We start from the raw sequence: 12,434 nt of genomic DNA, 5'->3' as shown, positions 1-12,434 counted from the left end.
TATATAACGATATTTGACTTATAAAGTATTGCTTTATATCGTGTGTGGTCGTAAAAAATCGTTCGATTCAACCAGTTTTAATAGTTAAACATCGGCATGTACCGAATTTCATGAGAGTATCTATGGCTTGATCACAAAAACACCTGACGGATAGACGAACAGATGGGTTTGAATCGATACGGATAATGACCATGATGATGATGAATCGTCCGGTATAATATAAAAAATCAATCTAAGTCAAGTTCTTCATGGTACTACGTACATCCACACAAGTTTAATATGCGCTTACCATGAATAGCGCAGGATATAAGTGAATAGTTAAAGTCGATAAGTTAGTTGATCGATCATAGCGCTTTTTACTCCTAAACTTTTAATGTTTCCTGAAGAAACAGAGCAACGCTTTTGCTGCACATTTTCAAGTTTGTTCTAAGGCCATTTATTAATTACGAATATGTACGTCAGGAGTTAATTTTAGTTTGTCGCAACTTTTACCAATTGCCAATGTTTCACGAGTAGATAGATAGACGAACGGCCAGCGGTAAATCAAATCGTAATTATGAAATGATCAGAAACGAATATACTATATACGATCGTTGATGAGTGTTTGCGTGTATTGCAAGTAAAATAGAAATAAAAATAAAAATTGAATTATCTCAACGATTATATGGAACTTGATATCCGGTTTTGGAAAACTCACTTGAAACCTTTAAATAATGTCGACGATGCAACGATGCTTGAGTGCATTGAAAGTAAGTAAACTTACATAAAAACAATTATCGAAATAACGTAGCATTCTAAAGGTAAATACTGCACTTTTCAGATTAACTTTTCATTGGACGCAGTATCTAAAATTACGCATTAAATTTCCTGATTAGATTTGATTTTTATTGCTAATTGACAATATTTCAATATCAATATTGTTTGCCGTCATTTGTTTGTTTGGCATCTGGAAAATAGCCTTAATAGTGTCATTTTATTGTAGGCAAAGCATAGTAATAATTAATGAAAAAATAAAAAAAAAAACAAATTAAATAAATAAAAAAATGATATGAGTTGGTATCAAAAAATGATTTATTCTTTCCATAATTTTTTTTTTAAATAAATTTTTTCTAAAAATATTTATTGTTGAACAGCACTAATATACATATATATATACATATATATATATATATATATATAAAATCTATTAATTTAAAATAATACAATTTTTTTAAAAGTTCACAGAACTTTTCACAAGCGCTACATAATTAAATTATATCAAACTTTTTTAAATAATTATAATAATAATAATAATAATAATATTAATAATAATAAAAATAATCCGAGCAATGATAGAATTAAAAAAAGAAATTATAAAAATTAACATTAAAAAAATGAAAAATGATTATATACAAAATATTTATATGTCTTGCTTGTAAAAGTAATTAATTAGTAGTAAGTAATTCCTGTCTTGTTTTATATATATTTTGTTAATTTAGTAAATTTCTTTTTCATTGATATGTAATAACAAATGTGGAAGCAATGATCGCAAGCAATGGGAAAGCATCTTCAATGCCCGTTAACCATATAAATAATTTACGAGCGGCGGCGATCCATTTTGTCATTTCACGATTCCAATAAACTATCGTGAATAATTTTATATTGATATCTGCTATAAGTCTTATTTTAATAGAAATTTTTGGTTTTTACGCTCTTGACGTTATGATCGCGTCCTGTGGATGAAAGTCACATTCAATTTCATATCATAGAGAATACTCCATAATATATATATATATATATATATACATGTATATATACTACCATCAGCCTGTTAATATATCCACTTTGTAATCTCTGCGGTTGTTGCATATAAATTAAGCATAGACAAGATGAGAGAATCGAATTGTATAATTATTATATGTTCGATTGAAACCTTAATAACAGAAGCAACATTTATTTAATAATTTTGCGCAATAATATGCTTCTTTTTCTTTTTTTTGATTGATGATAAGAGAAGTTTCTAACAAGGGAGCTCGAATTATTTTAATATGCTTAAAAGAATGAGCAACAAGTCATAATAAGGATTTCCGATAGTAGATGGTTAGAGACAGATTTCGTTGAACTTAAACAATGTATAATATTAAGATGATAAGCTAGAATAGATATAAAGTACGAGCGACAATTCATTCATGTATGTAAAAATTGTATAAATATTACTTAATTTACAAATAGGTTTTAAAAAATTCATAAAATGAGGTATTGTGCGGTCAAAGACAATTTGCAGAATTTTTCTTCTGACTTTAAAATATGTGAACTTTGTACTCATCTCTTAAATAAGTGCAACACCTATCGGTATTAATAATAATACATATATAAAGCGTTCGTCAATCCAGTTTGGTTGATTAATTGACGAAACAATTATTTCACTGTTGTGCAAAAGGACTCTATTTTTCCTCCTCATTGTTTGGAATATCCTTAGTAGCTTATGTTCTCTCTCTCTCTCTCTCTCTCAGTTTTAATACAGATATGATTTGCTGATATTAATATCGATCTCTATTGAACTTTCATAAATTTAGCTGATTTTTTAATAATAACACGTGGTCTACTATGGATTTTTAAATGCTTTCTTAAATGATCCTTACGACAAAAACTTTTCTCGCATACGCTACATATATATTTTTTATAGCCAGTGTGTATGGCTTCAATGTGACGACGAAGATCGGTTTTGTGATGAAATTGTTTTGGACATTGGTCGCACTTGTGTGGCTTATCACCCTCATTATGCCGAGGTATATGTTCATTAAAATCTTCTTCTAATTTATAACGTTTACCACATTTGTGACAACGATATGGATACTCACCGAAATGAGAACTTTTGTGGTGCTGCGTTAAATAGCAGATTTTAGCGAAATCCTTGCCGCAATCCAAGCATTTGATACGACCATTAGGCAACAACGTACTATTTAAGATTACGGTTTCTTTGTTAGGCGAGCTAAGCTTTTTTCTAACTTTCCCATTAGAAGATTTTGGTATTTTGTTGGCGGTTTTTGCGTTTGAAACAATATCGACGCCATACGCTGGCCGTAAGTTCTCTTCATTCTCATAATTCATGTTAACGTTGTTTTCTAACATAACTTGATTATTTGAAATCGGCAATTGTTCAGGTGGCGAAGCGACAATAAAAGTGCTTGTCTTCTCTTGGGCACAATGTATGGTGGATGATGGTGGCAAATCACCCTCTTGTGGAGACCCTTGTGTTACATAAGAATTATGGGGGGCTTGAGCATACTGAATCAAATGAAATATTTGGCCATCGTTGGTAGTTACAATTTGCTGATGACAATCTCCATAATCATCAAAATGAACGATTTCAGTGTTTGCAGGAATTGCGTTCAGCAGGCCATTGTTACCAATAATAGGGTGGTGATAATTCCGTATGGGGTCCAGCTGAGGTTCCTGGACCGAGGACGCCTGTTGCAGCTGTTGAAATGAGGGGATGATGTTGCTGTTGGACGTGGTGTGCGGCAGCTGTTGCGGGATATTGGTATTGATGACTTTGTCCAGCGGAAGTGGCATACTGACCAGCAGTTGCAGATCCATAGGCAGCAACTGGGTGTGGTGGCCGCGTTGGTTGGCCGGCATATTGCCCGTACTGGTGGTGGGAATGGTAATATCCGGCTGCTGCTGCTGCTGCATATGGTTGATAGCCATACGCATGATGTTGTAAGGCTGCGCTTCCATTATATTGTGCTGCGGCTGCTGCGGCGACATGATTCGTGTGTGTGAAAAAATGTTGTCCTCCATGAGCTGCTCCTGCTGAAGTAGCTGTTCCGGGTATTGTTGGTGGAAGATAGTAAGCGGTGAGTGAGCTTGTAGGTTGTTGTTGCTGGAGGTTGTGTTGAGGTAATGACGATCCATGACTGTTTCCAACGATTGTTGTGTGGGAAAGCCCTCCGGTACTTGTGTTACATGCGTGTGCTGTTGGTCCTCCACTGGAGATATAACTGCTTGGTGGTGTCCCGCATTGAGATCCACTGCCGTTGCTGCTTGTTCTGCTGGTTCTTGTTGCTGTTCCACCTTCGTAACCGACTGCTGTATTTCCTCGTGTATTACCATGCAAACGTTGTGATGTTCCACTTCCACTGCCATTTGAGGATCCCTTTGGATTATTGCTTGTTCCTGCCGTGTCACGTCCGGTTTCTGATCCCTCTCCTCCATTGCCGCCTCCGCTTCCATGAGCTCTTTCTTTACTGAATTGTTTACTGTTATTCTGGCGTTCAGCAGGCCCCTCATTTGGGAGGACGGCATCTGTATCGTGGGGACGGAGAGGCCTGCTAACGCGTTTGGGTGACCGTTCATAGGGGTTTGTTGTTGCTGAAAAGGACTCGTTGCTATTGAAACATTTGCTGTTGACTGAGCTTGCTGCAAAAATTGGGTGTGTTGATATGATTGCGTTCCAAAGTTGCTAGACTGTTGAGTTACGTTGGTTGGTGAAGGTGTGGCAGCATAATGAGTCGAACGTGCTGTTTGCGCTCCACTAACTCTGACACCGTCACCGTAGTCATGCGGACTATTCGGTGGATCAGGTGGTTGAACTGGTGCAGGAGGTTGCTGTTGTTGTGTTACTGCTCCATTACCGCCTCGTCCACGACTTATTTTCCCACTATGATCACGTGCTGGATGATGATGAGCAGACATAGGTAGTGTAGCTGGATCCGGCAAGCCGCTAGATTTGACGGCATTTTTATGTAAAGTTGTATTATAGTGACGTTTGAGATGACCTGAACTAGTAAACCATTTATTGCAAGCTGTGCAATTGTAAGTTTTTGGACGGCGAGCTTCATTTGATTTCCAGTTGGAGGCTTTTGCCCCAAGATTATTAGAAGGAAGCACTGAACTTGAACTTGGCGGTTCAAAATTGCCTGAGCGAAATTGTTGTGCACTTTGCTGTTGCTGCTGCTGTGAAGTCGGTTGTTGAAGTTCTTGAGATCCCCCTGTGGTTGTTGAAGGAAATTCTGCAGGACTGGACGGTAAAGCAACATCAAAAGACTTATCAGTCATATAGCTTTGAGTATCAGCTGATTGATATTCGGTTTTAATTACAGGACTATATTCGGTTTTAATTACAGCATTACCACAGGCGGGAGTTAGAATTTGTTGCGTTCTCGTAGCACTGAGATCGAATGATTTATCGTCCACATAAGCAGGATTGGTTTGAGCATATTCATTTTTTATAACACTTCCACCATACGAAGATTGCTTAGCGGCTTGATAATATGTAGGATGGTTCGCGATTGATTTCTCATTATTCGTTGCAGCTGTTGAGTTAGAATCGAAAGACTTATCCGTTGGATAACCTTGAGTTTCGGGTTGTTGTGAGAATTCAGATTTGATATCACTATTGCTACCGTAAGGGGTTTGTTTAGTATTTTGGTAGTACGTGGAATGATGGCTACTTAAAACTTTATCGTTGCTTGGTTGAGGTAGAGATTGTATATAAGCTGGTAGACCTTCACTGTTTTGTTGATGCCACTGTGCAATTCCAGCTCTTTGTTGCATGTTATGCATTGATTGCAAAGGATCGCGAGATGCAGTCGGATGTTGTTGCATTACAGTTTGCATTGCATCGGGGGCAGGTGGATACAGCATTTTTTGCGAGTCAAGGTCTAAAATATCACTAGGATTAGTTTGGCCGCTGCCCGATTGAGCTGTTGGAGTTGATGAGACGTTGATCGGCTTAGCGGATGTAGCTTGCTGCTGCAATTCTTCTTTGACATAAGTGGAACTCGCAAAATTGCCGCTTTGATATGGTGAAATGGCATGCATATTGGTTATGTGCTCCTGCAAATCGGGCTCAGAGGCACACACTAAACCACATTTTTTACATGTAGACGTGGTAATTGAAGGAGAAGTTGAATTGCCCGTACTCAAACTTCTTATATTGTTGGCACCACCGCTTATAAGTATTACAGCATTACTGGATGATGAGGGACTAGTGGAACTTACTACCCGAGGACTTATGGCACTCGTTGCAACTACTGAAGGTTGGCTAGAATTTAAATTGTTATTGCTATTGTTGTCCGAAGATGCTGACGTTATTTGCCCACCAGAGATGGGTGTTTGAAGATAGGGATGAAAACGTATTCCGCCTGCTTGTTTATAGTCATTGCTAGCGTATGTTAAGTGACTGGAAGAAGGATTATTATAATTATCCGATTGCTGTTGTTGTTGTTGTTGCTGATAAAACTGTTCGTAGCTGTTTAAATAGGAAGATGAATAATTGGAATGTTGCTGTTGTTGCTGGCCTAGATGATTAGCTGAAACTAAATCCATATGCGAAGTAGAAGAAGCATAAATGCCACCACCCGTCGAATAATTTGCAGCGGCTGCATATACATGATTGGGAGCATATGAATGATGAGTAGTTGTTTGTTGTTGCTCCTGTTGACTTTCAGTAATTCTTCCTTGAGGTTGCGGTGTTTCAGATTGATTGTCACTGGAATCAGCTGCGGCTGATATTGTATTTGAGGTAGTTGAATAATTGGGCGTGACGGTTGAGGCGCTACTGGTATCTGCGGTACCAGACGTATTGGCATCAATGCCGCCGCTGTTTGACGGAGTGACAGTAGTGGCATCAGCTAATACTTCCGCCGTAGGTAAGGATGGCATTTCACTAGTAAAAGTAGCCATAAATAGCTACACTACATTTGCATGATATCGGCAATTGCCGAAATAAATGTGATAAGCTTTTTATCCGTCGCAATGTATATTTTGCTGGTACGCAGTTTTCATGAAACCGTAAAATATATCAGCCATATGACGACATTCTCGAGGATAATAAGCAGTCAACACATGCATAGTGAGTCAGAGAAGAGGTTTATATTATTGGAGAGTTAATTTCATTGCAAGTATAATAAAAAATATTTAACGCAGTTACATTGTATTCGAAAGAAAAGGATAACGGTCGTATAAAATCTTTTTCTCTTGGCTTAGTTCTCTATTTTTTATATTGGTTCACTTCTTCGACACAGCCTCTTCTTGAAATCTTACTTTTTTTTTTGAAAAATATATTAAAAGTTACACATAATACGGTAATTAACACACTCTACGTCTAACGATCAGTTATAATCTTCTCTTTGACTGCTGTCTGAGTTTAAATTTTCTCTTTCTCTTATGAAACTTGCCTCTCAAGTTTTATGTATCGAATTGATAAGTGTTGACTGTTAATGTTATTTAACAGTTTATTCAAACATTAGCAGAATTTTTTTTATAGTTAAGTTTTTTTTACACTTTTCGTTAACTTTGTCGTTGCGTTTACACAGAAAACATTGTTTTTTTATTTATAAAATTGAGTTTTTCGAATTTTTTTGTTTTTTTTTTATTTTTTAATGACGACGTGTTTATGTTACGCGCGTGTGACATCACGGCATGTCATTTGTTGGCTTTGTTTTAACAAAAGGTTTTTAAACTTAAAATATGTAAATGAAGGGAACAAAAATTTTTAACGAATTTTGAATTTTGATTTTTTGAGACTAAAAAAAAAGTTTAACTAAAAAAGCGTTTCTCTGGGTTTTTTTTTTTTTTTGTTTTTTTTTTTTGTTATTTATTTATTTAATAGCTAAAACAAATTTGCTTAATTTTTTTTTAATAATTTTCCAAAAAGTGATTTGCTGGTTGAATTTGCCAAAAATTTTATGCCGAAATTTAGTTTTTGATTTTTTAAGGGAAAAAACTAAAAAATTAAAAAAAGAAGGCTTTTAATAGGCCGTCCGCTCAGTAACACGCGCTGCCAGCGTCTGAATTGTGTGTCCTGCTTAGCTAACCGGCCAACCAAAAATTACAAATGATATGCCAAACTGCGCGCCAACCAAGAAATACGATAAAACGAAAACGAAAATACGCACCAACACAAAGATATGACAGCAAAACATAGTACATACAACACATTTTAGTAGTAATGGGCTTCTAGATACACTTAACCATCATTTCACATACGGCAGACAGAATACTAAGCAAATTTCTCTGCCTCTTACACACCCTTTCTTTCACTCTCTCTACCGTTCTCCCTCTCACTCTCATTCTCGCTTTCTTTCTCTCTCTCTGACGATTTATTTGAAAACTAACACAAAGAGAAAGATTCATTCGCACTTTAAATTATAGAAAATATAATAGAATATTTGATATATATATATATACATTTATATATATATATATATTTTATATATATATTTATAACTTAGCAATAATCTCATAACGATTAAACTTGGGAAATGATCGGTTGCCATCAAATTTAGCTTAGGGTTAATATGCTCTTGTACCGCGACAGAGTAGGGTTTTAATAACAGATAATGGACACATGTGTATCATACAGTTATAAAAAAAGAAAGAAGAAGAAATATTTCTACAAAACTTAAAACATATAAGCAAAAGCAAAAATAATACCACATATGCACATAAATACCTATATATATCTATGTATATATATATATATATATGTAAGTATAGGTCTAGTGAAGATTGTTTTCAATCTTACAAAGAGCATGCATTTTGAGTGTGTTTTTAAGCGAATACAGAGAGAGGGAAAGTTATTGGGCAGCTTGCATTGCCTTTCATTTCCTACATAATTTCCCCTCTCTATGCCCTATGATAATACAATAACATTTCTCTCACTCTTACTATGTTAATATATGCATAGCGTTATATACGTACGTTTATATGAATGCTTTATGTTATGCTCTCTAAAGTAAAAGCAAAAAATAATAAAAAAAAAAAAGTAAATAAATAAATAAATAAATAAATAAATACATAAATAAATAAAAATAAATAAATAAAGAAACATAATAACAACAATAAAAAAGAACTATATACACATGCATAATGACTAATACAATGATGACTCACACTACGGATTCTCTTGCACATACAAGTATTAGCTGGTCGCGGTATCAATGTTTTTAAAAACACGTTCTCCAAAGCAGTTTTCAATTCTTTCAAAAAAATGAGAAAAATTATTTTAATAGTAAAATTGTTGTCGTCACATAAATCGAAATCTCCTTTAATATGACATCCACACTAATAAATTTCTGGTATTTCATCTACATGCATACAGAAAATCCCGAAAAGTAATGGTCGAAACGCTCTCTCAATTATTATAAAGACAATAGAAAACATTGAGTAGAGCCTTCGAGAGTTGCTATCAATTAAACTATGCATTAAGCTTTCTTCGACACAAACCAAAACATATCGCCTTGATATGTCCAAAATATTCTAGGCAGAGCTTCTAAGTAATCAGTCAAGTCTTGTCTTGAGTTGGATTTAAAAAACACAATTGAATTTGAATGAATTTTTCGAAAAATCCTTATGGTTTCGCTGCAAAAAAAGTCGAAATAAAATTTTAGAAAACTGTTCCGATTTGTGGAGTTACACACAACTTCTAAGCATCTCTAAGCGGTAAGTTAAAAAACTAAGCGTTTTTTTTTTTTTTTCTGTTTATCCACTGGCAAACAGAGAACGAGAGAGCAACAGAGAGAGAGAGAGAGAGAGAGAGAGGGACGAAAGTAAGGAAGAATTTTATTGAATTAATATTGAATATTATATATAAATGAAAAATAAAATTATATTAACAACTTTCTTCGAAACAATACCTTACCATAGAGTAAAGAGATTATTAAAAAAAAAAAAAATTCCAAATACATTTTGCATTATTCACTTAACATATTCATGCAAATACGTACGTACACATATGTTTACTTTTATGTTAACTTTGTGTTTTTTTATTTATTTACTTCATTTTTTGTTTTTTGTTTTTTTTTTTGTATAAAACCGGCGTCATATATTGTGGCCATGGTCGTTGTAGTCGTTGACAACGTATGTTTATTTGTTTAGACGCCATAATTAATTGTTGCGAATATGAATATGGGTCTGGGGTCGGGAAGGGGAGAGTCGATAGGCATGCGGACGGGCGGGCTGGAGTCACGTACGTGAAGAAAAAACGAAATGAAACTCCACAGAAGAACACATTGCATGCAAAAAAAGAAAAGAAACTCATTTCCTACAACAAACACAAAATATATCATAACAAATTAAAAAATGTTGATTACAAAGCCAAACAGTATAACGTCTATTGCGAGTAAAAACAAGTTTTTAAAAAGTTCAGCGACAGACAATTCGAAAAATGTGCACAGCAAGAACAAGAGAGCGGCCATGATTTTCAAACTTACGTAAGTCTGTTTATTTATCTCAACTTAACAAGCCGAGTTCTGTGTCGAAATTCCGAAAAAATTTTAACAAGAAAATCGTATATCGAAGTAAATATAATTCATGCGATTTCCCCGTTTGATAATAATATCTTGCGATCTATATGCGGAAAAGCAAGTGCGATTACTTAAAATGGCAAGAGTCGAGTTCGTTAGAGGAGCACGAACAAGAAAACACTTTCTTACAAAACTGGATTATTTTTTTGCAACAATTGTGAGAATTGATAGTTTGTAATGATGGGTACCCATGGATCAACCATTATTTACATTTATCTTATGATATGTCATTAATATGGTTTTAGCTCAAATTTGCGCCAAATAATTTAATGCGAACTAAGTTTGATTGATTACACGAAAAGTCTTTCTAGGGTAGTAGTCGATTATTTCCCCTAAAAGGATGAGAACATTCTTACGTAAAATGAGAATTAATTCTATCGTAGTGCAATATTAGCAATGGATATATGTTCTTATTCCATTCCGCAATATCACGTAAGTCACATTTTCCCAATATTTGTTATTAGCTAAAGTGTATCCATGCTAAACCAATGCTCTATCGACTACTTCTGTATGTAATTGCGGACAAAGTCTTACAATTGAATACATATTCAAGGCGCAATTGATTTGGAATGCATTTACTCTACCAATGATGAAAAAATTTTCTTCTATGAATATCAAGTTGTTCTGGGGATATGAATTTCGCTCGTAATTAAATCGTACGCCGCTATTAGTAATAGATTAAAGCGGCCTGTCTCTCCTGAATATTCTTAAAAAGCCTACCTCCTCCTTACAATAACCGAGCCGAATTCTAGGCTCAATTCTTCGTTCATGTGAAAACAATGCATAATTCTTGGCCTGTTATGATGAAAACCGTTCTACAGTCTTAGCCGGCTATGACGTTTCCACTTGATTTAGATTGCGAAGCATATACAGTTAGTTTCACTATATATGCAGCAGCACTAGTGATCTCAATATGAATTAAAGAAATTATTCGCCATTTTCCCTAAGGTAGTCCGATGTTAAAAAGCCAGACAAAAAGTATATAATAAAAATTCGACATTTTTTGATTGGAACAACTCCGTTGAAATATATTTCGCTGACATTATGTCTATAATTTAGGCAAAATTTCAAAAAAAAAATTTCTTTTCACGTGAAATTCGAGAGAAGTTCGAGAAAAGTAAGAAAAAAATTTCGATGTCATCGATTTTTAAGTGTCCAGATCTAATTTATTTTCCAATTTATAATGTAATGATTGGCATAAAAGGGAATTCTTTGAAAAGCGGCAGATGTAATGTTATGTATGTATATGTGTTTGTCTGTGCATATGTAAGAAAATGCATTAAAAAAAATAAAAAAACAAAATAAAAAAAAAAATTTTGTAGCTAATGTATGAATCGCAGTGCTGTATGTCGCAGCGATGTATGAGAATGTGGATGAGAATATTGTAATTTCATTAGAGGAAGTTTTGCGCACGTCGCACAATGACAATTCTAAATTGTTATCGTTAGTGATTATGGCAAACGCATGGATAGAATATGTTAGAGTATTTCGTTGCAAGCGTTTCTGTATAAGCAAGTGTGCAAGCCGGGGATAAAAATGAAAAGATGTTCAACAAGATGATCAAGAATGATGAAGAAAAGAAATTTAAAAATATTTCGCGCTTAATATATTAATATGAAACGAAAGACCAGAGAAATACAAGCTCTTTAGAAAAAAGAGAGAAAGAAGTAAAGCGAAATTTCGTTTTTGTTTTCATTCTCATCTTTGGCTAGCGATTATTGCGGAAATGTTGTTTACTAACGCTCCGTCTTGTTGTATGCATATTTTTACCTATACGCACTACTGTACTGTTACGCACAAAGAAGAGAATGCACTCAGACTCATACTCTCTCTCTCACTCTCTCTCTCTCTCTCTCTCATTCTCTATCTATCTCTCCCCCTAAGGCATACATAAACATATGCACACATACATAGGCACGCATGCATGCACGCACGTAAGTACACACGTACTGACATACCAACATGCGTGCATGCATGCATGCATGCTTGCATGCATACAGAACGAGTAAGAGGAAAGAAACGCCTGGATGCGCTTGAATGAGCGTGCAATTATGGAAAACGGCAACAACAAAAACAAAAACAAAAACAAAATCAACAATAATAGCAATTCTGGTAAATAGAGAAAAACTGAAAAAAGGGCAT

The 12,434-nt window shown here is 34.8% G+C and overlaps 1 protein-coding gene across 1 annotated transcript in view; it reads right to left on the bottom strand.

Annotated features, from left to right (window-relative positions):
- The window catches only part of LOC119637074, a 28,739-nt gene extending 21,225 nt beyond the window's left edge, over positions 1 to 7,514 (bottom strand). The window contains exon 1 of the mRNA XM_038032894.1: positions 2,841 to 7,514. Within this exon, the coding sequence (XP_037888822.1) occupies positions 2,841 to 6,669 (3,829 nt within the window). The 5' untranslated portion in view covers positions 6,670 to 7,514. The remainder of the gene's footprint in view (positions 1 to 2,840) is intronic.
- Positions 7,515 to 12,434: the final 4,920 nt, after the last annotated feature.

Source organism: Glossina fuscipes, unplaced genomic scaffold (genome assembly GCF_014805625.2).
Source record: "Glossina fuscipes isolate IAEA_lab_2018 unplaced genomic scaffold, Yale_Gfus_2 43, whole genome shotgun sequence".
NCBI lineage: Eukaryota > Metazoa > Arthropoda > Insecta > Diptera > Glossinidae > Glossina > Glossina fuscipes.
The sequence above is the reverse complement of the archived record's forward strand: the minus strand, read 5'-3'. Positions and strand labels throughout refer to the sequence as shown.